The 27,522-nt window shown below is 41.0% G+C and overlaps 1 protein-coding gene across 1 annotated transcript in view; it reads left to right on the top strand.

Moving 5' to 3' along the window:
* Positions 1–27,522, top strand: part of ESR1 (estrogen receptor 1) — a 390,679-nt gene that overhangs the window by 349,237 nt on the left and 13,920 nt on the right. The window contains exon 7 of the mRNA XM_089922150.1: positions 15,242–15,375. Coding sequence (XP_089778276.1) covers positions 15,242–15,375 — 134 coding nt within the window. The remainder of the gene's footprint in view (positions 1–15,241; positions 15,376–27,522) is intronic.

Raw genomic sequence — 27,522 nt, forward strand, 5'->3', positions numbered from 1 at the left:
TCGGTGTTCGTAAGGTTCTACATTTCACTTATTTGGTTTCTTCTCCCTTTTAGTGGATGCCACCCCTGGGGATTGTACCACCAGTAGTATCTTAAATTGGAACCTCCCTCTCCAGGAGTATAGCTTCTGTAGCCTCTACTTCCTCGCTCCTTTATTCCTACTGGACCTACGCTTTATCTTTGACACTTAACTCCTCCTATTCTTTGATTACAGTTTTCTGATCTCGTTTTCCTCCTGGTTCATCCTAAACCTATAATCAGTCACCTCTCAATCTCTCTCCCCTCGACTCCTCTCTCTGCCTAAAGAATCAGTCTTCATCTTCGGGCCACATCCACTGTCTACTTTCATCACTTCCGTCCCCGGGCTACTCAATACTTTTTCTGAAGCTGGAATATCATCTTGGTCTGGCCCACAGATTTATGTTTCCCTTCTTGGCGTCTCTAGCCTCCATTTGGAGATCATTCTGTGCTTCTTGTCCGCCTCCTTCCTGGTTCCTTTTCGTCTCTCCCACTGCCCCTCTTGGGCAGCTTCAGCGTCCTTTTAGGCTGGATGCCCCTGAGATGCTGTCTGTTTCTCTCCTTCTGCACTCAAACACTCTCTCTTGGCAGCTCCCAAAGCTGAATCTCCAGGTGCAAAGGTTTTTCTGAGTTCCAGATCTCTAAGAGCTATTTGGATATCCCGCGGGCATCTCAAACTTCTCCTCCACAGAACCTAGTTTTTTTCCTTCTGCCACTAATTACAACTTTAATTATTCCTTTTTTCTACTCTTCCCTTCCCTTCCCTTCCCTTCTCTTCTCTTCTCTTCTCTTTTCTTTTTTCTTTTCTTTTCACTATCTGTCTCCCAAAGAGATTGGTAGTTCCTTTTGAAGCAGGCACATTCCTGTCTTGCTCATCATTACATTCTTATCACCCAACATGCGCACATAGTTGGTGCTCAATACGTTTTTTGAATATAGAACAATGTATACAGCAGGAGTAAAGCATGGCCCAGAGGCCAAATCAAGTCTGGTACTATTTTTGTAAATAAAGTTTTATTGAAACATAGTCATGCTCATTGGTTACATATTGTCTATGGCTGCTTTCACCACAAAATGTCAGAGTTGAGTAGATGCAACAGAAACTGTATTACTCTCAAAGCCTAAAATATTTACCCTCTGGTCTTATACAGAAAAAAAAATTGCTGATTACTGATGTAAAGGATAGTCTCAGAGCACAGAGGAAAAGTGTATAACCCAACGGATAGAGAATGCTGGGCTGTCAAGGAAGGCCTGCTGGAAGAGGAAATATGTACCTGAACCTTGAAAGATGAGAAAGAGATATCCAAGAGCAGGATGCGGTGGGATAGAGGTGATAACCTTAACAGGAGTAAGTGCTATGGATAATTTGCATCTGTTCACAAGTGTCATGCAGCGTAAATTATAAGGTAGGCAGTAAGAAATGGACTTGAGAAGATTGGGCAAGGGCCAGAAATCCAAGGGCATTCTTGAGCGTTGTCTGATCCCAGGCCCCCAACAACTTTTACGGTTTCCTCCCATGTCCTGAAGTCTCCAGCCTCAATCTACCTTCCCATATTTTCTGCAAATAATATTACGTCCCATTTCCTAAGCAATTTGAGGTGATATTATTTCTAACACTAAATTCTCAGAATTTCCCTGTTTGTTTGTTTTTTTGTGGTACGCGGGCCTCTCACTGTTGTGGTCTCTCCCGTTGCGGAGCACAGGCTCCGGACGCGCAGGCTCAGCGGCCATGGCTCACGGGCCCAGCTGCTCCGTGGCATGTGGGATCTTCCCGGACCGGGGCACAAACCTGTGTCCCCTGAATCGGCAGGCGGACTCTCAACCACTGCGCCACCAGGGAAGCCCAGACTTTCCCTGTTTTGACACTGTTTCTTCTCTTATTCTTGAGTTAGAAAAAGGCATTCCTGCTCCTATGATGATACTGAGTCTGTACTCATCTATAAAAATTCCATCTTTCTCTCCTTCCCTCCCTCTCTCAGTCCCTGCCTTTAGTTCATCCCATTGCTTGCCTTTTCCTTTTGACCTTCTAACCATCAACATCTTGGTCCCTCCTAATCTGCCACTTCTCTTACCACTACTCCTTTTGACTGGTTCCACTCTGGCTCCAATGCCAGAGATGCTGTTGCTCCCCAATTTCCTCCCTCTCTCTGTCTCTCTGAACACTGAGTTACCTTGTAAATTGAGAAGGCTTACTGGCCTTTAAACGCAGAACACTTTTTAACTTCATCTCTTTAATATTTCATAGCCAGAAGCATTTGGCTTTTCCAAACTTGTAAGACTATTTATCTTTGGGGTTTCCCCATTCCTTTCAGTTTCTGCTTGAGAACCATTCAGTTCTTGGCTTGAGTTCACTTCTTTTTTGTACAGGTGACCACACACCATCACTCTGACTCCTTCTGTCCACTTCTCCAGGTGAGTGGTCTGCCTTCCAATTTCTTTCAGACCATGGTTTTACCAGATATTTTGCAATGTTGTAACAGGGCTCTCTAGCTTGCTATATCTGTTTCTTGTTACTTGGCATTAAGGGGGTAAATATTTTTGATGTTAGTAGCCCACTCTCAGGACCAATTTCTTTATTGATCCACATAGGCTAACAACTTATTTATTTCTTATTCAACCTACCACTGTGGGTATATGCTCATTCAGGCACACAAGAGTTTAAGTAATTGGTTCAAGGTCACATAATTGGTGAATAGTCGTATCAAGATTTGGATCCAGGCAGTTGGATTCCAGAATCTTAACCCACTTTCCTCTCAAGTAATCAGCTTTGAGATACAACCATTCAAATTTTGCATCTTTCAAGGTATATCACTTACAATTTGTCATCTTCAGCATTTTGTCCCACACATCAGTGGGTTGTATATGTAAACCTCTTGATCATACAAAGAGTTACGGAGTCACAGCATATCAGAGCATCTGCTGAGAGATTTTGTAGCATCAAAGATACAGAAGCTCTTTAAATACAACTAAACCTGCCACTATTGATATTAAACAGCCTCTTAATTCTTAACGTTTTTTCTAACTCTATTGTAAATCTTTTCAGGACAGCTAAATTGAATGTCTTATGTTGATCCCCTGGGGGTTTTCAGTTTCCATCTATCAATATCCATTTATACAAAGAGAGGCTAGGGGGTAATTTTACATTTTGTAAAATTATTTTTGAAGGTATACAAGCAGGTTTGATCTGCACACCCTCATTAGAGCTCTTTATTTCCCACGTGGAGCAATAGGTACCTAAGGGCTTCTGAAAAACAGGTGCTCGTTTCTATAGAGGAGAAACTTCCATGAGCAAATGTTCTTTTCAAACCTGTTTCTTCTCCCTTGACTTAAGTGCAGTTGGACTTCACTGGCAGAGGGTAAGGAGCAGAATTAGGTAGTTCTGAGGTGCTCTGAATGCCAGACTGATGTGATCGGTGGAATTCATCACTGCAGGCTGACGTGTCTCACAGTGGGAGTCATGGGTTGGTCTGCTTGGTAAACAACTCCTGCTCTATGCCTGAAGCCGTGCTTCTTTTAAAAATAAATCTTGTTCTTCCAAGCCCCATGTGTCTCACAGCCTCAAGAGTACCTCATGGATTTAGACTAATCTTGTCTTATCATAGACAGGTTACCTCCCGATTCTTAACAATCACCCCATCTCTGAGGCATTGATTCATCGGGTCCCCTGAAATTGAGTTAAATGTGCTAGCCTGACTGGCTCCTTGAAGTTAGTGTAGGATATTTTGACAGGGCTTTGAAAATGAAGCCCTGACCCCAATGTGTAATGACCTCAGTGGACAGTAAAGGGTTCCTTTGTGTCGGGCAGGTGACAAGTGTCAGTTAACCTTCCAAGTCCACATAGATTTGTACCTGATCTTAGGGTGACAAATCACCTGTCCACTAGCTCACATGGCAAGCATTTTCACCTGGTGGTAATGCCGGTGAGAGACCCTCACATACCACGTAATCAGTCATTTCCATGCAGGCAACATTCTAGTGATTTACTGAAAATATCATCAGGGCCATCAAAGTACACACTTTTAATTTATTACACAAATAATGGATTGGCTGAAGTGTTTAGACCAAGTGAGTTTTTCCCATTGAAAGGTAGTGTGTTCATTCTTTTGGAGTCATCAGCGTAAAGTTCTTCCAGACTCTTAGAGCATTGCTTAGAAAATTGCAGCTTCACTGCAGTGAATATTCCCCCAAGAGCCCTCAAATTTGAGACTCCCACCAGCAAATATGAAGCTCTTCTGTTTGTACGGAAGGTAAGCCCCAGGGTCCTTCTATCATATTGTCTCAATGATTTATACTTAACGTATGCTCCCTCCACATCCTCTGAAGTAAAACACACACACACACACACACACACACGCATAGCGAGAACTGAATTGAGAGTTGTGGGTGTGTGCCATGGCTGAGGGCTCAGTCCTAATGTGTGCTGAAGAGCCAGCACTGTGCTGTGGCCAGATAATAATTGCTGCTTAGAAATAGCAGGATATCCAGTGAGAAGAGGCTGAGAAGAATACACTCTCTCTGGAAGAGTACAGAACAAGCTCCTCATGGGAAAATGTGGGAGACTATTGAAAGGGAATGAGAAGAGAATTGTTAAGACTCCACTTTCTCAGTTTCTGATCTGAACTTTTGCTCACAGCAGGTGAACACAGGCTCCCTCCCACACAGAGATGTCCTCCCCTGCCGGTGTGCAGTCTGTTAAGTAAACAAAGACTTTATACTGAGAAAGGAACATTTCACTATTTTGGCTATGAGTTGTTACTTTTAAAGCTTTGTCCTCCAAACATTTCCCCCTCTCCTTGTTTATTTTTTCACCAAAAAGAAAATGTGCCACTTAAAAAAATTCAACTACAGGACAAGAAAAGCTCACTTCTAGATTAAGGCCACTTCTAGTTTAAGGCTCACTAGGGCTTAAGGCCAACTCACCTTTTGGTGTGATCACCAGCTCATCCCCTCGAGGAGCCAATATAGCTTTCTTTCTTTTTATTTTCTTTAACATCTTTATTGGAGTATAATTGCTTTACAATGGTGTGTTAGTTTCCACTGTATAACAAAGTGTATCAGCTATATGTATACATATGTCCCCATATCCCCTCCCTCTTGCATCTCCCTCCCACCCTCCCTATCCCACCCCTCTAGGCGGACACAAAGTACCGAGCTAATATCCCTGTGCTATGTGGCTGCTTCCCACTAGCTATCTATTTTACGTTTGGTAGTGTATATATGTCCATGTCACTCTCTCACTTCATCCCAGCTTACCCTTCCCCCTCCCCATGTCGTCAAATCCACTCTCTACGTCTGCATTTTTATTCCTGTCCTGCCCCTAGGTTCTTCAGAACCTTTTTTTTTTTTTAGATTCCATATATACGAGTTAGCATACGATATTTGTTTTTCTCTTTCTTACTTATTTCACTCTGTATGACAGACTCTAGGTCCATCCGTCTCACTACAAATAACTCAATTTCTATTCCTTTTATGGATGAGTAATATTCCACTGTATATATGTGCTACATCTTCTTTATCAATTCATCTGTCGATGGACACTTAGGTTGCTTCCATGTCCTGGCTATTGTAAATAGTGCTGCAATGAACATTGTGACTTCTTTTGAATTATGATTTTTTCAGGGTATATGCCCAGTAGTGGGATTGCTGGGTCATATGGTAGTTCTATTTTTAGTTTTTTAAGGAACCTCCATACTGTTCTCCATAGTGGCTGTATCAATTTACATTCCCACCAACAGTGCAAGAGGGTTCCTTTTCTCCACACCCTCTCCAGCATTTATTGTTTGTAGATTTTTAGATGATGGCCATTCTGACCAGTGTGAGGTGATACCTCATTGTAGTTTTGATTTGTATTTCTCTAATAATTAGTGATGTTGAGCATCCTTTCATGTGTTTGTTGGCAATCTATATATCTTCTTTGGAGAAATGTCTATTTAGATCTTCTGTCCATTTTTGGATTGGGTTGTTTGTTTTTTTGATATTCAGCTGCATGAGCTGCTTGTATATTTTGGAAATTAATCCTTTTTCAGTTGCTTCATTTGCAAATATTTTCTCCCATTCTGAAGGTTGTCTTTTCGTCTTGTTTATGGTTTCCTTTGCTGTGCAAAAGCATTTAAGTTTCATTAGGTCCCATTTGTTTATTTTTGTTTTTATTTCCATTTCTCTAGGAGGTGGGTCAGAAAGGATCTTGCTGTGATGTATGTCATAGAGTGTTCTGCCTATGTTTTCCTCTAAGAGTTTGATAGTGTCTGGCCTTACATTTAGGTCTTTAAATCATTTTGAATTTTTTTTTTGTGTGTGTATGGTATTAGGCAGTGTTCTAATTTCATTATTTTCCATGTAGCTGTCCAGTTTTCCTAGCACCATTTATTGAAGAGGCTGTCCTTTCTCCATTGTATATTCTTGCCTCCTTTATCAGAGATAAGGTGACCATATTTACGTGGATTTACCTCGGGGTTTCTATCCTGTTCCATTGATTTGTATTTCTGTTTTTGTGCCAGTACCATATTGTCTTGATTACTGTAGCTTTGTAGTATTGTCTGAAGTCAGGGAGCCTGATTTCTCCACCTCCATTTTTTTTCTCAAGATTGCTTTGGCTATTAGTGGTCTTTCGTGTTTCCATGCAAACTGTGAAATTTTTCTAGTTCTGTGAAAAATGCCATTGGTAGTTTGATAGGGATTGCACTGAATCTGTGGATTGCTTTGGGTAGTATAGTCATTTTCACAATATAGATTCTTCCAATCCAAGAACATGGTATATCTCTCCATCTGTTTGTATCATCTTTAATTTTTTTCATCAGTGTCTTATAGTTTTCTGAACACAGGGCTTTTGTCTCCTTAGGTAGGTTTATTCCTAGGTATGTTATTCTTTTTGTTGCAATGGTACATGGGGGTGTTTCCTTAATTTCTCTTTCAAATTTTTCATCATTAGTGTATCGGAATGCAAAAGATTTCTGTGCGTTAATTTTGTATCTTGCTACTTTACCAGATTCACTGATTAGCTCTAGTAGTTTTCTGGTAGCAGCTTTAGGACTCTCTATGTATAGTATCATGTCATCTGCAAACAGTGACAGCTTTACTTCTTCTTTTCTGATTTGTATTCCTTTTATTTCTGTTTCTTCTCTGATTGCTATGGCTAAAAGTTCCAAAACTATGTTGAATAATAGTGGTGAGAGTGGGCATCCTTGTCTTGTTCCTGATTTTAGAGGAAATGGTTTCAGTTTTTTACCATATGAGAATGATGTTGGCTGTGGGCTTGTCATATATGGCCTTTATTATGTTGAGGTAAGTTCCCTCTATGCCTACTTTCTGGAGAGTTTTTATGATAAATGGGTGTTGAATTTTGTCAAAAGCTTTTTCTGCATCTACTGAGATTATCAAATGGTTTTTATCCTTCTGTTTGTTAATATGGTGTATCACATTCATTGATTTGCCTATATCGAAGAATCCTTGCATTCCTGGGATAAACGCCACTTGATCATGGTGTATGATCCTTTTAATGTGCTGTTGGATTCTGTTTGCAATATTTTGTTGAGGATTTTTGCATCTATGTTCATCAGTGATACTGGCCTGTAGTTTTTTTTGTGTGTGACCTCTTTGTCTGGTTTTGGTATCAGGGTGATGGTGGCCTCATAGAATGAATTTGGGAGTTTTCCTCCCTCTGCTATATTTTGGAAGAGTTTGAGAAGGACGGGTATTAGCTCTTCTCTAAATGTTTGGTAGAATTTGCCTGTGAATCCATCTGGTCCTGGGTTTCTGTTTGTTGGAAGATTTTTAATCACAGTTTCAATTTCAGTCCTTGTGATTGGTCTGTTTATGTTTTCTGTTTCTTCCTGGTTCAGTCTCTGAAGGTTGTGCTTTTCTAAGAATTTGTCCATTTCTTCCAGGTTGTCCATTCTATTGGCATAGAGTTGCTTGTATTAATCCCTCACAAATCTTTGTATTTCTGCAGGGTCAGTTGTTACTTTTCCTTTTTCATTTCTATTTCTGTTGATTTGAGTCTTCTCCCTTTTTTGCTTGATGAGGCTGCCTAGTGGTTTATCAATTTTGTTTATCTTCTCAAAGAACCAGCTTTTACTTTTGTTAATTTTTGCTTTTGTTTCCTTCATTTCTTTTTCATTTATTTCTGATCTGATTTCTATGATTTCTTTCCTTCTGCTAACTTTAGGGTTTTTTTGTTCTTCTTTTTCTAACTGCTTTAGGTGTAAGGTTACGTTGTTTATTTGAGATTTTTCTTGTTTCTGGAGGTAGGCTTGTATTGCTATAAACTTCCCTCTTAGAACTGCTTTTGCTCAATCCCATAGGTTTTGGGTCATCGTGTTTTCATTGTCATTTGTTTCTAAGCATTTTTTGATTTTCTCTGATTTCTTCAGTGATCTCTTCGTTATTTAGCAGTGTATTGTTTAGCCTCCATGTGTTTGTAGTTTTTACAGTTTTTTCCTGTAATTGATATCTAGTCTCATAGCATTGTGGTTGGAAAAGATACTTGATATGATTTCAATTTTCATAAATTTACCAAGGCTTGATTTGTGGCCCAAGGTATGATCTATCCTGGAGAATGTTCCATGAGCACTTGAGGAGAAAGTGTATTCTGTTGTTTTTGGATGGAATGTCCTATAAATATCACATAAGTGCATCTTGTTTAATGTGTCATTTAAAGCTTATGTTTCCTTATTTATTTTTATTTTGGATGATCAGTCCATTGGTGAAAGTGGGGTGTTAAAGTCACCTACTATTACTGTGTTAAACTGTCGATTTCCCCTTTTATGGCTTTTAGCATTTGCCTTATATATTGAGGTGCTCCTATGTTGGGTGCATAAATATTTACAATTGTTATATCTTCTTCTTGGATTGATCACTTGATCATTATGTAGTGTCTTTCTTTGTCTCTTGTAATAGGCTTTATTTTAAAGCCCATTTTGTGTGATATGAGAATTGCTACTCCAGCTTTCTTTTGATTTCAATTTGCATGGAATATCTTTTTCCATCCCCTCACTTTCAGTCTGTATGTGTCCCTAGGTCTGAAGTTGGTCTCTTGTAGACAGCATATATATATGGGTCTTTTTCTTGTATCCCTTCAGCCAGTCTGTGTCTTTTGTTTGGAGCATTTACTCCATTTACATTTAAGGAAATTATCAATATGTATGTTCCTATTACTGTTTTCTTAATTTTGGGGGGTTTGTTATTGTCAGTCTTTTCCTTCTCTTGTGTTTCCTGCCTAGAGACGTTCCTTTAGCATTTGTTGTAAAGCTGGTTTGGTGGTGCTGAATTCTCTTAACTTTTGCTTGTCTATAAAGGTTTTAATTTCTCCATCGAATCTGAATGAGATCCTTGCTGGGTGGAGAATATTGGTTGTAGGTTTTTCCCTTTCATCACTTTAAATGTGTCCTCCCACTCCCTCTGACTTGCAGAGTTTCTGCCAAAAGATCAGCTGTTAACCTTATGGGGATTCCCTTGTATTTTATTTGTTGCTTTTCCCTTGCTGCTTTTAACATTTTTTCTTTGTATTTAATTTTTGATAGTTTGGTTAATATGTCTTGGCATGTTTCTCCTTGGATTTATCCTATATGGGACTCTCTGTGCTTCCTGGACTTGACTGACTATTTCTTTCCCATGTTAGGGAAGTTTTCAACTATAATCTCTTCAAATATTTTCTCAGACCCTTTTTTTACTCTTTTTCTTCTGGGACCCTTATAATTCGAATGTTGGTGCATTTAGTGTTGTCCCAGAGGTCTCTTAGACTGTCTTCAATTCTTTTCATTCTTTTTTCTTTATTCTGCTCTGTGGTAGTTGTTTCCACTATTTTACCTTCCAGGTCACTTATCCATTCTTCTGCCTCAGTTATTCTGCTATTGATTCCTTCTAGAGAATTTTTAATTTCATTTATTGTGTTGTTCATCATTGTTTGTTTGCTCTTTAGTTCTTCCAGGTCCTTGTTAAACATTTCTTTTATTCTCTCCATTCTATTTCCAAGATTTTGCATCATCTTTACTATCATTACTCTGAATTCTCTTTCAGGTAGACTGCCTATTTCCTCTTCATTAGTTTGTTCTGGTCCGTTTTTAACTTGCTCCTTCATCTGCTACATATTTCTCTGTCTTTTCATTTTGTTTAACTTACTGTGTTTGGGGTCTCCTTTTCACAGGCTGCAGGTTCGTAGTTCCTGTTATTTTTGGTGTCTGTCCCCAGTACGTAAGGTTGGTTCAGTGGCTTGTGTAGGCTTCCTGGTGGAGGGGACTGGTGCCTGTGTTCTGGTGGGCAGGGCTGCATCCGGTGGTGTGTTTTGGGGTGTCTGTGAACTTAGTATGATTTTAGACAGCCTCTCTGTCTTGCTAGTTGTTTTTTATGGGGCATCCAGCACTGGTGCTTGCTGGCCATTGGTTGGTGCTGGGTCTTAGCATTGAGATGGAGATATCTGGTAGAGCTCTAGACAATTGATATTACATGGGGCCAGAAGGTCTCTGGTGGTCCAATGTCCTGAACTTAGCTCTCCCACCTCAGAGGCTTAGGCCTGACACCAGGCCATAGCACCAAGACCCTGTCAGCCACACAGCTCAGAAGAAATGGGAGAAAAAAAGAAAGAAAATAAAAATAAAATTATTAAAATAAAAAAATTATTAAAATAAAAAAGTAATTAAAAAAAGAGCAACCAAATCAATAAACATATCCACCAGTGATATCAAGTGCTAAAAACTACTAAGATAAACATAAAAATCAGAAAGAAGTCAGTTGCAGACAGAAAACCCCAAGTCTACAGCTCCTCCCAAAGTCCACCGCCTCAATTTTGGGTTGATTCGTTGTCTATTCAGGTATTCCACAGATGCAGGGTACATCAACTTGATTGTGGGGATATAATCCACTGCTCCTGAGGCTGCACAGAGAGATTTCCCTTTCTCTTCTTTGTTTGCACAGCTCCTGGGGTTCAGCTTTGGTTTTGGCCCCGCCCACACAGGAGAGGGTGAAAGCAGCGGCTGACTGGGGGCTCTGGGTCACTCATGCCTGGGGGAAGGAGGGGTACAGTAGTTATAATTGGAATGCAGGATGAGCCTGCAGTGGCAGACGCCGGTGTGACGTTTCAACAGCCTGAAGCGCGCTGTGTGTTCTCCCAGGGAAGTTGTCCCTGGATCACGGGACCCTGTCAGTGGTGGGCTGCACAGGCTCCCCGTGGCGGGGGTGTGTGGATAGTGACCTGTGCTTGCACACAGGATTCTTGGTGGCTGCAGCAGCAGCATTAGTGTTTCATCCCTGTCTCTGGTGTCTGTGCTGAGAGCCACGGCTCACAGCCGTCTCTGGAGCTCGTTTAGGCAGTGCTCTGCCTTCTGTGGGCAGACAGGGAAGGAATCCCCTCTCCTCGCACACCCTGAAACAATGGTCTCTTGCCTCTTAGGCAGTTCCAGACATTTCCCCGGACTCCCTCCCGGCTAGCTGTGGTGCACTAGCCCCCTTCAGTCTGTGTTCACGCAGCCAACCCCAGTCCTCTCCCTGGGACCTGACCTCCGAAGCCCGAGCCTCAGCTCCCAGCCCCCACCCGCCCCAGCGGGTGAGCAGACAAGCCTCTCAGGCTGGTGAGTGCCAGTCGGCCCTGATCCTCTGTGCGGGAATCTCTTCGCTTTGCCCTCTGCACACCTGTTGCTGTGCTCTCCTCCGTGGCTCCGAAGCTTCCCTCCCTCCCACCCGCAGTCTCCACCAGTGAAGGGGCTCCCTAGTGTGTGGAAACCTTTCCTCCTTCACAGCTCCCTCCCAGAGATGCAGGTCCTGTCCCTATTCTTTTGTCTCTGTTTTTTCTCTTTTCTTTTGCCTTACCCAGGCACATGGGGATTTTCTTGCCTTTTGGGAAGTCTGAGGTCTTCTACCAGCGTTCAGTAGGTGTTCTGTAGGAGTTGTTCCACGTGTAGATATATTTTTGATGTATTTATGGGGAGGAAGGTGATCTCCACGTCTTACTCCTCCGCCATCTTGAAGGTCCACCTTGCCAATATAGCTTTTAAAGATTCCCCTCTGCTTATGTCAAGCTCTCATGCACCTGGACTTCCACAAAGCAAAATGCACTGTGGCAATTGTTTTCTGGATACTTCAGGTAAAAAGGCCAACCTCTACCCGGATACCTATGGATCTACCTATTTATCAATATGTCTGTAGCTAAGACTTAAATATGGCCCCTACGGTGTGCTACATGCCATTCTAAGCATTTTACATAAAAACTCTTTTCACCTTTATCGGAGAATTCTATGACAATTGCTTCAATATTGATCTGGGCTAAATCTGGGGAGACTGACATTAGATATAAGACTCTTTCTATACCTCTTCTGGGGAATGTATCCTGTTGTATTGCACTCATCTTTTTCTTGTCTGTTTGCCCCTGTTCTGGATCTCTTTATTTATTTAAAATTTTTATTGAAGTATAGTTGATATACAATGTTGTGTTAGTTTCTGGTATATAGCAAAGTTATTCAGTTATATATATCTATATATATTTTATTTATATATACATACATACACACATATATATATTCTTTTTCAGGTTCTTTTGCATTATAGTTTATCACAAGATATTGAATATAGTTCCCTGTGCTATATAGTAGGATCTTGTTGTTTATCTGTTTTATGTATAGTAGTGTGTATCTGCTAATTCCAAACTCCTAATTTATCTCACCCCCTCCACCCATCCTGATCTCTTCATTAACAAGGGCCGTGGCTTTCTTCTCTGTCCCCTAATGTTAGCACAAAGCCTGATATATAAGGGGCCCTCAATAAGTCTTTTTGAATGAATTAAAGTAGAGCAAGAAAGGAAGACAAAGAAAATCTTATTGTTGGAATACTTTCTTTTGGTTGGTAGGCAGTGTGGTTTGACTTAACAAGTCTGAGTCCTAATTTCCTCATTTGGAAAATAGGGAAAATAATACTAACCTTTAAGAGAAGTTGTAAGAAGTAAATGAATTTATCAAAAGTACCTAGCATATATATATATATATATATATATTTTTTTTTTTTTTTTTTTGCGGTATGCGGGCCTCTCACCGCTGTGGCCTCTGCCGCTGTGGAGCACAGGCTCCGGACGCGCAGGCCCAGCAGCCACGGCCCACAGGCCCAGCCACCCCGCGGCACACGGGACCCTCCTGGACCGGGGCATGAACCCGCGCCCCCTGCATCAGCAGGCAGACTCCCAACCACTGCGCCACCAGGGAAGCCCCACCTAGCATATTTTAAGTCACTGTGAGAAAAGATGGCTTATTCCATAAATGGTGTTAAGAAAACTAAGTAGCTGCCTGGAAAAATACGAAGCTGAATCCCTGTCTCGCATCTTACACCAAAGGAAATCTCAAATGATGATTGCACAACTCTATAAATATACTAAAATCCATTAAATTTTACACTTTAAATGGGTGAATGATATGATATGATATTATATCTCAATAAAGTTGTTATAAAAATAAATCCCAGAAGATCAAAGATTTAAGTGTAAAGACATGGAAATGTATTAGAAGGAAACATAAGGTAGTTTTTAATATGTTATTGGAAGGGAGAATGACCTTTTCAAGCAAGACATACTGTTCTAAAGCCATAAATGAAAGTTTGATAAATTTGATTATTTAATAATTGAATATTTTGCAGAAGAAAATACTAGAAACAAAATCAAAAGAAAAATATGACAAATAGTGAGAAAATAATTAAAAGCACATAGAACAAAAGGCTAATTACTGTAATATATAAAGAGCTCTTAAGAATCAATGTGAAAATGACCAAAAACCCAACAAAAAATATGGGCAAAGTACAAAAGCAGGCAGCTCAGAGGAAGAGCTTATATCAATATATTCTCCAACCAACAGCCTGATGGTACAAGCTCTTTAGAAGCAATATTTGAACTATTTGTCCAAATTAAGAATACATAAGTCCTCCAATCTAGCAATTTGGCTTCTAGGAATTTATTCTATAGCTATTTATACATGTGTCTAGACATAAACATAAGTATAGTCATTGCATGAAATGTTTGTAACAGCACAATACTTGAAATCAAACTAGATATCAACCAACAAAGAAGTAGTTAGAGAAATAATAGCATTTTGTTTAGTGAAAAATTATGCAGCTCTTAAAAACCGTTGATGAAGAACCCCAAAATATATCAATTAAAAACAAAACAAGGTGCTGGACAACGTGTTTACTGTTCATGTTTTAAATTTTTATATATTGCACAAACATATGTTTGCATACGCATAAAATATTCTAGCTTCTTTCTAGCCCCCCAAACCCATCATGCCCAAAATTCAGCTCATGAATAACAAGATGAATGAATTCCTTTCACATGTATCATCTATCTCTGCATTTAATTTTTGCACCAACCCTACGGAAAAGATACTAATACTTTCTTTTGAAAATATTACATGTTTTGAACCTTTGAGTTTGCTTATTCAGTAGTTGCAACTATTAATGCTAAATCCTTGATGCCAAAGCTCTGTTGTACAGGGAAAAAGCCTAAACTTCTTATATAATGATGTAGGACATCCTTCATCAACCGACATTGTCCTTCTTTCCCAGATTACTCTCCTATCTCCTTCTGCTTATAGCACACTGCTCCAAGTTCTTTCACACTGTTCCTCCTTTCCATGTTTAGGGCCTCTTCCAATGATGCTTTCACACCTCAGCTCAATGAAATCCTATTTACATTTTCTTAAAATGTCAACTCAAATGCCACCCACTTGGCAAATCTTTACCTGTCATCCTAGGCAACACCAATGGTTCCAGCACAACTACAGCTCTTTCATAGTTTGTCCTGTATTTCAAAAGCATTTTATATAAGCCTATTAAAACTGATTATATTATTTCAAGGTCATGAGCATATTGAGATTAGAGGCCCTATTTTTATTCTCATTACTACCACAACGTCTAGAATATAGTAGCAGTTTGATAAATATTTGTTAGAAAAATTATTTACCTGAATTCGAATTATTTTTAATTACCCATAGGTTGAAGAACTTCATATTCAGCATGACAGATTTGGGGATTGAATAATACATCTCTTCTAAGAATTTGAAATGAAAATGTTTTATTGATGGAAAATCTTTCTTCATCTTGCCTTCTAGAATTCAAGTGAATGTTCATGCTCTATGAAGAGAATGGGCTGTGGTTTTTTGTTACAGATTTGGAGCCAGTAAATTTTTATGAATGTGAACCTTATCATTTCTTCTGGAAGCTTTCCTGTTCTTTAATTCCTTTTTCCTGTGTTTTCATAGGAACCAGGGAAAATGTGTTGAGGGCATGGTGGAGATCTTTGACATGTTGCTGGCTACATCGTCTCGGTTCCGTATGATGAATCTCCAGGGAGAGGAGTTTGTGTGCCTCAAATCCATCATTTTGCTTAATTCTGGTGAGTGGATAACATGGGAAAATTTAATGCTGGTTACTGGAAGAAATATTTATTTGTACTTTCAACCAGGTACAAGCTACCTACTACAAAGACATAATCACAAATTGATAGAAACAATTAACACATTTAAAATAAAAAAATAAATAAAATGCCTATCTTTTTTTTAAATTACTTATGGAGGTGAAACCATGCTGGTCAAAAATGGTGAATGAAAACCAAAAATTGAACATTGAATCCAATGGCCTTTCTGTTGAAATACTTTTATCCTCTCACAGATATTGGGGGATGTTTTTATTAAAGTGGTACATGTATGTGGACATAAGTCTGTTGTTAGTTGTATATGTCAGAAAGTAAGTAGAGCGAGTGACCCTGTTAGGACAGTGTGACCAATTCTAAGTTCCAGATCATAAGCAAAGAGGCTTATTTGAGACAGACCATGTTTCTGGTCAAAACTGATTAGCTGAAATATATAATTGGCTCAGAGATAGAAAAACCTAGTTCTAAAACCGAGGAACGTGGAGTTCGGTACATTGGTCCAGCTGGAAGAGTGGTTTTCATTTGATCCATGGTGTCTAATTCAACTGTGCCCTCCTATGTATTCATTTGAGAAAGCTTAGTTGAGAGTGGCATCTGTTTTTTTTTTTTTTTGGTGGTGAGGTTGGCTGTTGCATAATGAGTCACTCCAGGTCACCCAGATGGAAACTATGGCTCAGCCTGTATCAGAACCCTGACTCGTCCCAGACTCCTTGGTAGTTGAGTCTAAGCACTAGATCCCCAGTCTGCACCACCTGAAGCTTAACAGTGAGGTGCCACCTGCACTGTAGATGCCCTTAATCTGGACCTTAGTCCCCCAGCCTCAGGCCTACCTCATGCCAGAGACCTCATTCTCACATACAAATCACAACTGTTTGGAAGCCCTGGACCTGATTTTAGATTTAGTTTCTTACATCATTCGATACGGTCTCAAAGTTCCCAATAGCTGAACTACAGTTTGTGTTGATCCCATATGGAAAGCGTCGGCACTCCCTTGTGTTTTGAGATGTTTTGTTTCTTCCTGTTGAATGCCAATCCCTTCCCATATCCCCTAACAATTTTCCACTTCTCTTCCCCACCAATGCTAGTAACCTATATTGCTTAATGGTTGTCATAGTAATCATTCTCACTTAACTGATAAATGGAAATCTGTACTATTACACTAGGCAGGGACTGAATTACAGAATGAAGTTGCATGAAAAATAATGTGGTCTCTACTAAGGAAGTGATTACCACTCCATTCAAGTTTCAGGTTCCACTCAACGTGCATTGTGCTTTTCATTTGAGTCATTTGTCCTGTATGTTGAAGGGTCCAGATCCCATAATGGCTCTTTATTGGATGAGAGTTCTGGGAGCAGTGCCACTCGGCTGCACAGTGCCAGGTCCTGAACCTTCTCTTACTTCGTTGGAGGGCTGGCACACGCCGACGTCTCTCGTGTGGGCAATCTGTTAATTTCAGGGAAGGCAGGCCTGTCAAGTGCTGGGACTTTCTTCCTACCTTTACCAGGAAATAATACCCCGGACAGGAAGTGAAATTAGCTGGAGTTATAAAATCAACAAAAGGAGCTGCTATGATCTTGGTAATCAAAACTATATCCTTCAGATCTGCAGAGTTTTTTCCTGCATTACTGGTCTGTTCCTATGGGAGGGTGTTTTTTTTTCATATTATGTAATAAAAAAGGCAGGACTTTTGCCATCAAAATATTGGATTTATAGACCTAAGTATTTTAAATCCCAGAGGAAAAACTTTAAGCCCTCACAAGAAAGTATTTAGTAAAGACTGGCACCAGCATCTCCAAACAGTATTTCCCACCGCAGGATTTGGACCTCCACCTGCTACCCCCTGACACCAGTTAAACTTTCCTGCTCTATCCTTGTTCTTTTACCCCTTTCTCAGGATCTTCTGTGAGCTCCCTTGCGCTGGGAGGGTTGGAACGCTATTTTGGAAATACAAGGCACTGTTTTACTGACAGAGTTTATAGTTGTCTTTTTCATGAGATACCAGCAGCTCATCTTTTCTTGTAAGGACGGCACTGCTGGCTCACGAGCTGTAGCAAAACAGAAGCTGTCTCTCCACTTGGGAAAAGTGGAATCGCTCTTTCCACTCCAAAAGTGAGCTCTGTTTTGGAAAAGCGGATCTGCCGCTGAGCACAGCTCCTGGTGTCTCATATTGTTCCTGAAAAACAGAATCAAAAAAACATGACTCCTAAACACAGTGGTGTGGAGCTCAGGGCCTTTTTCAGAGTCAAAAAGTGATCAGTCATATGAGGGTCACCACGACGATCAACAGGTTTTTCCCGCAACTGGAGGTATGGACTTTTCTAAAAACCCAACCAATTCCTTGCTCTGATCAGGGGCAGCTCTTCACCTGTCATGAGACAAAATACAAAGTGACTCTAATTCCTGGAATCTCTGACGGAAGCCAAGCTAGAAATGATTCAGGAAACCTTCACTAGAAGATGCTTTTCTGGTCCCTGGGAAACAAGACCTCAGTGTATGGAGGAACCCTGGGTTTTGGGCTGAGCCCCTGTCAACAGAGTCTGAGAAGAGTGTGTTTACATTGGCCTTGACTTTAGGGCCGAGACACAAGGGGAGTTGAAAGGTTGTTATGAGGACCTGCTAGGAATGTCTTTCTGGAAGCCTTGAGAAGGTCTCCCAAACGCCAACATTTCCAGGGGAAGCCCTCTTCACAGCTGTTTGCGAGTGGGAGGGATTCATCATTTCGGGGACAGAATAATTTATTACTTTGCTTGCAAAAGCCTCTAATCATCCATAGGACAAACACTGTTTGTTTTTATACTCCCCACCAAAGGACAGAGGCATTGCTAGTTAATCCAAAGATGCCCTAGCCAAATCAATGCTAGTGTCAAGGCATTCTGAGAACTAGCTGGACAGGGTTCAAGGTAGGGCAAATGCGAACAGAGCAGATGAGCTCAGGGCAAAAGGCTGGGAGGCAGCAGCAGTGGGAGAGGAGGATGGAGCTGGAGCTACAGAGGGGGACCGGGAAGGAGGTTCTGTGCCCGTTTAGTTTACTGTATTCCCGCTACCCAGCATGACTTCAGTTCTTCTTTGTAATTCCGAGATTTCAAATTCTTCAGGTCCGGTTCAGATCTCACCTCATTCAGGAAATCTTGCTACAACCCAAGTCCATAATGAGATTTTCTTCTCCAGACTATTTTAGTTCTTAGAGCCAGTACCTCACAATCTAGCATTTGGGAAGTTGGTGCACTGATTTCAATAATTGATGCAATAATTTCATTAATTTATTCAATAACTCATCAGTTATGGAATTCCCACCATGAAATTTAAGCCAAATATATGAAAGTGAATGACATCATTCTTTGGTTTTGGGTTTTCCGTGTTTTATTTTAGCCTGGATGGGTTCTTCATGCGTGTATGTCCTAATTTCCCTATAAACTATTAATTTTTTTTATTCCTCACAGCCTGTGAACTGCCAACAAGTATTAGACCCTTCAGTCATTTAATAGACGCGTATTTGCTGGGCATGACCAGAAAGCACCTAGAAAGTCCCCATTTTTTCCGTGCTGTTCCCACCATGATGAAACATATCATCTTTTTCAGTGTACTGTAGATCTAGATAATGTCAAACTATTAATGGGAAAAAAATAATTCCCATCTCCTTGGGTTATTGTGAGATCAAGGGGAAACTGTACATAAAGTGTCTAATGCAGTTCCTGGAACATAGTAGGTCCTTGATCAGTGACAGCTGTCATCGTCACCCACGAGAATCTCTGGCTTAAACGGAGTCAGTTCATGCCTTTTTTTCAATAAAATTAAGTGCTTTTAGTTTAAAGGCCTCCCTTCCGCTAGGCTTAAAAAAGTATGCAAGGACAGGAGGGTAATAATAGCAATAGAGATTGTAACTGCTCTCCTGCGGCTTTGTTAACTGTGCTATTTAATTTTATTTAGAGAAATTTTAGAGCAAGATTATCTCATGGATAGTAACTGATTGTTATTTGAACCTTAATTTTGACGGACCTTAATGAAAACCCTGTGGTGTCCGCATTCACCATCAGTTGACTCTGCTTCTTCCCATCCTCTTTCCCCATCTATGTGGTCCTCATAAAGCCTTCAGAATCCACTCTCATTCAGAACACCACCCATTTAGGAAGTGTTTTCCAAGACGCGGAAAAATTCATGAGTCAAAGCTTAATACGTATAAATCTACAGTCTCTAATGAACGTTGGGTTTGGCCTTCAAGATCAATTTAATAATTATTTCTCCCCATTTTCTGAACATCTTTCTGACCACAATTCTTTATATGCCTCAGTAATTCTGAAGAGCCTCACGTACTTCACTCCCAGGTAACTTTATCCAACTGGCTCCCTGGAGAGCCTGTCAGACCCCTGACTGCAGCTCCTCTGCCCTCTGTGTTACAGTGGATCTTCTTTTCTCTCCTTATCCACAAACTAACTCCAATTACTCCAACTCTTTGCCCGCCGGATCCCGGTGTTACCATTGGCAGGCATGTTTGTTACTCCTGGAAAGTCTTCTGCTGTAAAAATGTTGTACCCTTGATTACCTGTTCATCCAAAGCTGATCTTCAGACAACATGTCTCTTTCAATTGATGGAGTATTAAAGAAGAATAAAGAGCCAAAACCACTGGGGCTAAAAACCCGAGGTGGAAAGTTAAAGGAAAGTAAAATGCCAGGAAGGAAGAATTATGACAACATCTCTAAAGTGTGTATCCCCGTGTTCATTTAAAGAAAAAAGGATATGGAATATGCCACAGGTGCATATACATTAAATGTAAACATAAAAATGGTACCAGCTCTTGTCTGTCACCTAGTTCTGCTTTGTTAATAATGGCATATCTTGTCATCTTGACGCCTTGATGAAACATCTGATGCTGAAGTTGGTGACATCTATTTGCTTTGTATATGTTCACCAGAGGCTGCAATCTCGCCAGAGAAGCGTTTGTAATCATGATTAATTATAACAGGCTCCCATCACAAAGACTATTTCCTCTCTCGGAGCTGAATTCTTTGCTTTCTCTCTGCTAATTATTAGACAATTATTCACTGCATTGGTATTTTTTTTTATTTTTTTATTTTTTTTGCGGAACGCGGGCCTCTCACTGTTGGGGCCCCTCCCGTTGCGGAGCACAGGCTCCCGACGCGCAGGCTCAGCAGCCACGGCTCACGGGCCCAGCCGCTCCGCGGCACGTGGGATCTTCCCGCACCGGGCCACGAACCCGCGTCCCCTGCATCGGCAGGCGGACTCTCAACCACTGCGCCACCGGGGAAGCCTGGATATTTTTAAGTGTAGAAGTTAGACAATGATTCAGCGTCCCTATATTTAGATGAAAAAACATTTAAAAAACATACTGTAGATATGTTGACTGCAAACGTTAAGGATCATTCATTCTTAACAGTTGAAGGTTCCTGATGGGAACACGCCTTGGAATCTCAGATAGACACATTGTCAGGTTTGCCCATTGCTGTCACAGCGGAGAAGATTTGATCGTATTATCTCTTGGGTTCTTTATAATGCCAAGCTTCCCCTCCAGGGAGCCTCTGCTTATTGTGGTAACTTTGAGATAAACGGTACTTGATAGTTACTAAGTGGCTCACTGTCTCCTCACTGGCTGATGGGTTCTGGAGGCAGTCGACAGCTCTTGGAGTCTTTCCTTGCTCCCACCTAATGGTGTGGCCTGAAGCCTCTCGGCCTCCGTTAATTTCTTGAACACTTGGCGCAGCATGGACTTTGTCTTAGAGAGCCCAGGCATTCAAGAGAAGCAACTCGGGCACTTACTTAGGCGGTGATGGATGCCCTTTGCTAAGCCACTTCCCTGAGCCTCATGTGTAAAATGGAAATAATGATAGCTAACACACAGAATTGTTGTGACTATTGAAACAGTGACCACCTACTGCCTGGCACATGATATGTGCCCATAAATGTCAGTCTGTAGACTCTCCAAACACAAAAACCCTGGCACGTTTTTCTTAGCAGATGATATGTAACTTCCTGCCTGGGAATTCTGAAGTGGGACTTCACGCAGGTCATTTGGGGTTAAAAAAATTGCATTCTCACGGCAAAGATGTCCTTCTTGTGAGTGGAATAGTCCCAGGCCCCAGAAGGGGTGGATTGGGTCCTGCGTCTTCTTGCAGAGACTTCTTGGAACTTCTAAGGAACTGGGGGAACCAGCTAAGTGCCTATAACCTGGGGAAGACTTGGGGGTCTTAACTCTTTGGACGGGGCAAAGGCAGGAGCCATTGGGAGACTGGAAATCCTTCCGATGATCCTGATATTAGGAGCAGTTATCCATTCATATTCAAGAACCTCAGAGGGAGGAGCAGCTGCCCATCCTTTTATGCTCCAAGGAGCATGGACAAAGGGGGAAGCTGTCTCCTAGGTCCTTGATTCAACCACCACTTTCACCCACATTCTCTAGGGCCCAGAAATTACCTGTCTGTATTCTTAAGTTTGAATAATATACGGGACCGTTAAAAAAAAAAGAAAAATGCCCCAGACTACCCCACTGCTGACTTAAAATGCTCTTTGGGGCTTCCCTGGTGGCGCAGTGGTTGAGAGTCCGCCTGCCGATGCAGGGGACACGGGTTCGTGCCCCGGTCCGGGAAGATCCCACATGCCGCGGAGCGGCTGGGCCCGTGGGCCATGGCCGCTGAGCCTGCGCGTCAGGAGCCTGTGCTCCGCAACGGGAGAGGCCACAACAGTAAGAGACCCGCGTACCGCAAAAAAAAAAAAAAAGTTCTTTGTATGTTGCTTAAATATGAATAATCACATTCTGTAAATGAATGAGTGTAAACTCCATGTTCATAGCTCTTATATACATACAAAACCAAAACAAATTCACAAATTAAATACAGACTGAAAGGCAAACTGGTAATAATGTTTTGGCAGAAACTGAGTTGCTTTTTGCAGCCTGCTGGGGCAGATCTCTGTCTGCTAGTCTACCAAGCCTCTTGTGAGGACCCTGCTCTCCCCCCTTGTCTGTGTTCAAAAGGATGGCAAAACCTTTGCTTCTGTAGCACCCTGTTTTGGCAAGAACACATCATTTATGTATTTTGTTTGCTTCTGCATTTATTTTTCTGAGATACTTAAGACATAACTGTTAGACTTGAGGCCATCATGAACACGGGTGAAAAATATGTAACTTAGGAAACAGTCAAAGATGATATGGATTATTTAGATGGGTCCATCTCAATACTCCACACGTTTCCATCCTCTGGGGCTCTCTGAAAAAATTCTGTTGCGGGGACCCTTCCCAGAGATTCCGATATCGTTAACCGTGAATATCGGTATTTGTTTAAAGCTCCCACCAAGACTTCAGTCTCACCAGGACTGAGAACTCTTGATCTAACTGACATAGAACATTCTGAAATTAATGTCTTAATGATATTGTTTAGAATATTGTTAAGATTAAAGTGCACAATTTTAAAAGGCCAGGAGACAGTTTAAGGACCTTTGAGAATCCTCTTTTAATTCTCAGTAATGTGTGGAAATTAGTTTGAAAACTACTGCTGTAGGTGATGAAATGTCTGCTAAGTTAAACTAGTTCTCTAGTACATTATAAAGTGAACCATTCTGCAAACTGTGGGGAAAAACTGCTGGTGCTCAGAGAGAACATTGCCCAGCACTGGGGACAGGAAATGGAGGCCTGTCTTTCACACATTGGCTTGGGCAGGGGACACAGGCAATTAACAGATCATGTCATGTCAATGTCATGAGATAAGAGAATGTCATGATGAAGGGAAGCAGAGTGTCTGCAGAGATGGACAGCAGGGTCCTTACCTGAGCACCAATGCTTCAGCTGAGTCATTAGGGTGAGTTGGACTTGGCTGGAGTCAGAAGGCAAGAGGGAAAGTTCTGACTCCACCATTAAACTGACAGGGTCTCATCAAGCCACTGGACCGCTCTTCACTGGTCTCCCCAACTATAAAATAGAAATAATAATTCTAAACTGTCCTGTTAACTCAAGGATTTGTCATGACATAACAAGATAGCTTTAAAATATGAGCTAATATCATCATTACTATTATAATCCGTTGTTTTTTTAGGGGGAAAATATTATGTGATCTAATATCCTGCAGAGACTTTGGTGTCAGGATCTCCCTGTTCTAATCATAGAACAAGAATTACACTCAGGCCCTATATTTGGAAGGGCCGTAGATGCCCTCTCTCTGCCCTCATGCCTGGCACATTGAACTATAAATCTAAATGTGTGTTGACACTTGAACTGAAGAAGACCATGAGAAAACAGCAACAAAATCCCACTCATTTCTTGAGCTCAGAAGTGAAATAAAACATTGCTTTTTAATGGGGTTTTCCTTTCCTGCATGATACTCATTGAACAAGTAAAAGCCGTATTGGAATATGTATGCTTCCTGAAACATTTAAATGGAAAGTCAGACTGTCAAGTTTTCAGTCTAAACCAAACACCCCTACACTTAGTTGGAAGACCTACTTCTGGGCCTAGCCTTTCATGTGTGGGCCCACGGCTACATCTGACTGCTTCTCTTGGGTTGAAAGAAAGGTGGAAAAACAAACTCCCTGCCTTTCCCATGGGGTCCTGGTCCTTGAGCACCACATCAGCCTCAGACTCCTTCAGCACTTTCCCCCAGGGGGTACGGCTACTTTTGTATGTTGAGGTAGCTTGAGGTTGCCTCGGTTCTATTTTCTCTGAGTTTTTACTTTATATCTACTTTTTAGGTTTTGTTTTTCTTCTGGCATATGAGACAGACAGCAATACCCCCACTGAACTGAGTGATATCCATGGATTTATGTTAGCTTAACTACCATTTATTGAGGACTTACTACTTTTCCAGGCATTAAATGCTGGAAAGGAAAAGTTGCCTCTAGTTGCCCCATCTGTAAAATGGGAGGTAGTAGTAGTTCCTACATACTAGTTTGCATGAAGTGAGCCATGTGGACTGCTCCCTGGACCCTAGGGATGCTCCATCAAAGTGACCCCGTGGTCATACCAGTAGTGATTATAGTAGCAATGATTAGTAAGGCAGTTTCTACCTCAGGGACCGCACGCTCTTAAGATAAAGACAGATATAAAAAGAGAATTGTTCTTTTTTTTTAACAGATCTTTATTGGATTATAATTGCTTCACAATACTGTGTTAGTGTCTGTTGTACACCAAAGTGAATCAGCCACATGCATACATATGTCCCCATATCCCCTCCCTCTTGCGTCTCCCTCCCACCCTCCCTATCCCACCCCTCTAGGTGGTCACAAAGCACCAAGCTGATCTCCCTGTGCTATGCGGCTGCTTCCCACTAGCTATCCGTTTTACATTTGGTAGCGTATATATGTCGATGCTACTCTCACTTAGCCCCAGTTTCCCCCTCCCACCCCGTGTCCTCAAGTCCGTTCTCTATGTCTTATCTCTTTACTCCTGCCCTGCAACTAGAATCATCAGTACCTTTTTTTTTTTTAGCTTCCATATATATGCGTTAGAATACGGTATATGTTTTTCTCTTTCTGACTTCAGAACTGTTCTTTTTAAAAATGAAATTACGATTACAAAAAATATGTTAAATTTAGATAATTTTAGAATAACAAAATATATTATTAAGGAAATAACCACCTGAGGTTAACCAACCATGTGGACGTTTTGATGGATCTTACTGCAGTAGAGTATAAGGGTTAAGAGCAAGGGACTCTAGTTCCAAGTTCAAATCCCCTTTCTTCTATTTAGTAGCATGACTTTGGACAAGTTACTTAAACGCTTTGGGCTCCTATTCCCTGGTCCATGAAATGGCGAGCTTAATAGTGCCTACCTGTTAATACAGGTTAGCTTTTACAATACAGTGCCTACTTTAGACTAACACTTAATTTGTGTTCAAAACTATTTTCTTTTCGTACTGTGTGTATATATACTCATCTTTAGATTTACCCATGTTAATTAGGATCATACACATGTACTCTCTTTAAAAATAAGATTTTAGGGAATTCCCTGGCTGTCCTGTGGTTAGGACTCTGAGCTTTCACTGCCAAGGGTGCAGTTTCAATCCCTGGTCGGGGAGCTAGGATCCCGCAAGCCGCACGGCCAAAAATAGAAAATAAAAATAAATAAATAAACAAAAATAAGACTTTAAATGGCTGCCGTAATCATTCATGAAGATATAAGATCATTTATTTAACGAATCTGATATTGTTAAACACAAGTGACTTCTCGCTTTTGTTATTATACACAACGCTTCTTTTGCGTTCTTATAATTGTCTTTTGCCTGCTTGTGATCATTACTTTGGATAATGTTTCGCGACGTGGATTTGCTGGGTGAAAGAGTGTAGATATCATTGTCTCTTGATACATATTGCCTACTGCCCCAGAAAACTTTATCAAATTACACTTTTACATAAATGTAACCTTTTCATGCATGTGGAAGACAGACGTGGGTGCACCCGCCTCAGAGGCAGCGATGCAGACAGCTCCCTGCAGCCCAGCTACTGCCCTCAGCTGTGAAATTCCCAGGCAGGAATTTCTACACAGGACATGTTATAAACATCATATTACAAACATCCCAAGCTCACTCCTTTGGAAGCAAATTATCGCTTCAGAGAATGTTGTTTATTTTATTATCTGTTATCTATATAGGCGCTTGTTATGTCATTTTTAAATTTTATGACTTGCACAGACACTGTGCTGGTGAACTGCTCTTTTTCTAAGCAGTCAGGATGCACAGAGGGTTGGCATTTAGTATCTTACCCTCTGCCTTTGGTCCCTTTGCCACTGTTTTTACTGAGGGATATTTATAAAAAGAAAGACAAGAGGTTGAATGGCCGTAAGTGAACCTCCCTTTAAAAACTCATCTCGGGAAGGACAACCTGCCTCCTCCAAAGATTTCATTTGCTCTGGGTTCTGGGGCTTTGTGTGACTGACACGACCTTTCCTTTTTCATCTTGATGGTGAAGCCCTTACTTTTGGTAGAGCGGATGTTACTCTGAGTGAGATAATATAACCTTCGCGTTCAGTGAAAGCCAAGCACTCAGCACCTTCTAGTAAGACCTTAATGCTCTGCTTCCTTTGCGTTCCAACTTGCCAGTCCTCGTGGGACAAAGCTGATCTTTTCTGTACTTAGATAAGTAGCTCAGGTTACTGATGACCTGTCGCAGGTATTTCCAACTAAGAAAAATTTTCTCCAAAGCTTTAGTAACAAATTTGTTAGTTCCCTTTTCTGCCGAAATGGCAAACCTTGAAGAGTTTCAGAAATGCGAACAGCCTTAGGGATGATAGCAATGTTATGAAAATAGTAATAAGTAATATCCCTACAGCAAGCTTCTTAGTCATTGGAATATCCATCACCAGCTCTGTTTCCCTCTCATCAGTCCAGGCATTGACAAAGCTTGTGAAATAATAGAAATGAAAGGCACTTTGATTTTGTATTTTCAATAGCATTTTCTTCTACCAGATTACGAAAGGCATACGTGCCTGAGGCAGAGAACTTGGAAAATACAGAAAAGCCACCAAGAAAAATAATCTCCCAAGTAATCATAATTTCACTGCACAGAATAATCATTGTTAACATTTTGGTAAATGTTCTTAATTAAAGAGACTCTTAGAAGGTGCCTGGGTCCACCAGCACCTCTTCTCCACACCATCTTGCACCTTGTTTGGAAAATCTGGAGTGCTCTTAAATCATTCCAGCAAAATTATTAGTTTTCTCAAATATCTCTGGAGGCGAGGCTATTGGCGGTCATTTCTAGTTTCTCAGAAACCGTGAAGTTAGGAAATTCTTTGTGTAGCCTTTCAGTACTGCCGGGAGTGAGGGGTATTTGGGTGCTCGTTCCAACTCTGCCCTTTATTTACCCACAGGGTGACCTCAGGCAAGTCCAGCCTTGCTGTTCTGTCTGAAAACCCTCCCAGCAGTAGCATCCACTAGCCCCAGTTCCTTAACCTCTCTGAGCCTCTGTTTCCCAACAAGTAAATTAATGAGTGGATCAGTAAGGGCCCTTTTCACATTAAAAATTATTTACTTAAAGAATGTCTATGTGTGTAACTGAGTCACTTTGCTGTACAGCAGACATCGGCACAACATTGTAAATCAACTATCCTTCAATTTTAAAAATTAACAAAATTGTTTATTTATTTGTAGAATTTATTTTTTAGAGCAGTTTTA

Source organism: Delphinapterus leucas, chromosome 12 (assembly GCF_059928025.1).
Source record: "Delphinapterus leucas isolate spDelLeu-1000000601 "Yukka" chromosome 12, BTC_Dleu_Yukka2, whole genome shotgun sequence".
Lineage (NCBI taxonomy): Eukaryota > Metazoa > Chordata > Mammalia > Artiodactyla > Monodontidae > Delphinapterus > Delphinapterus leucas.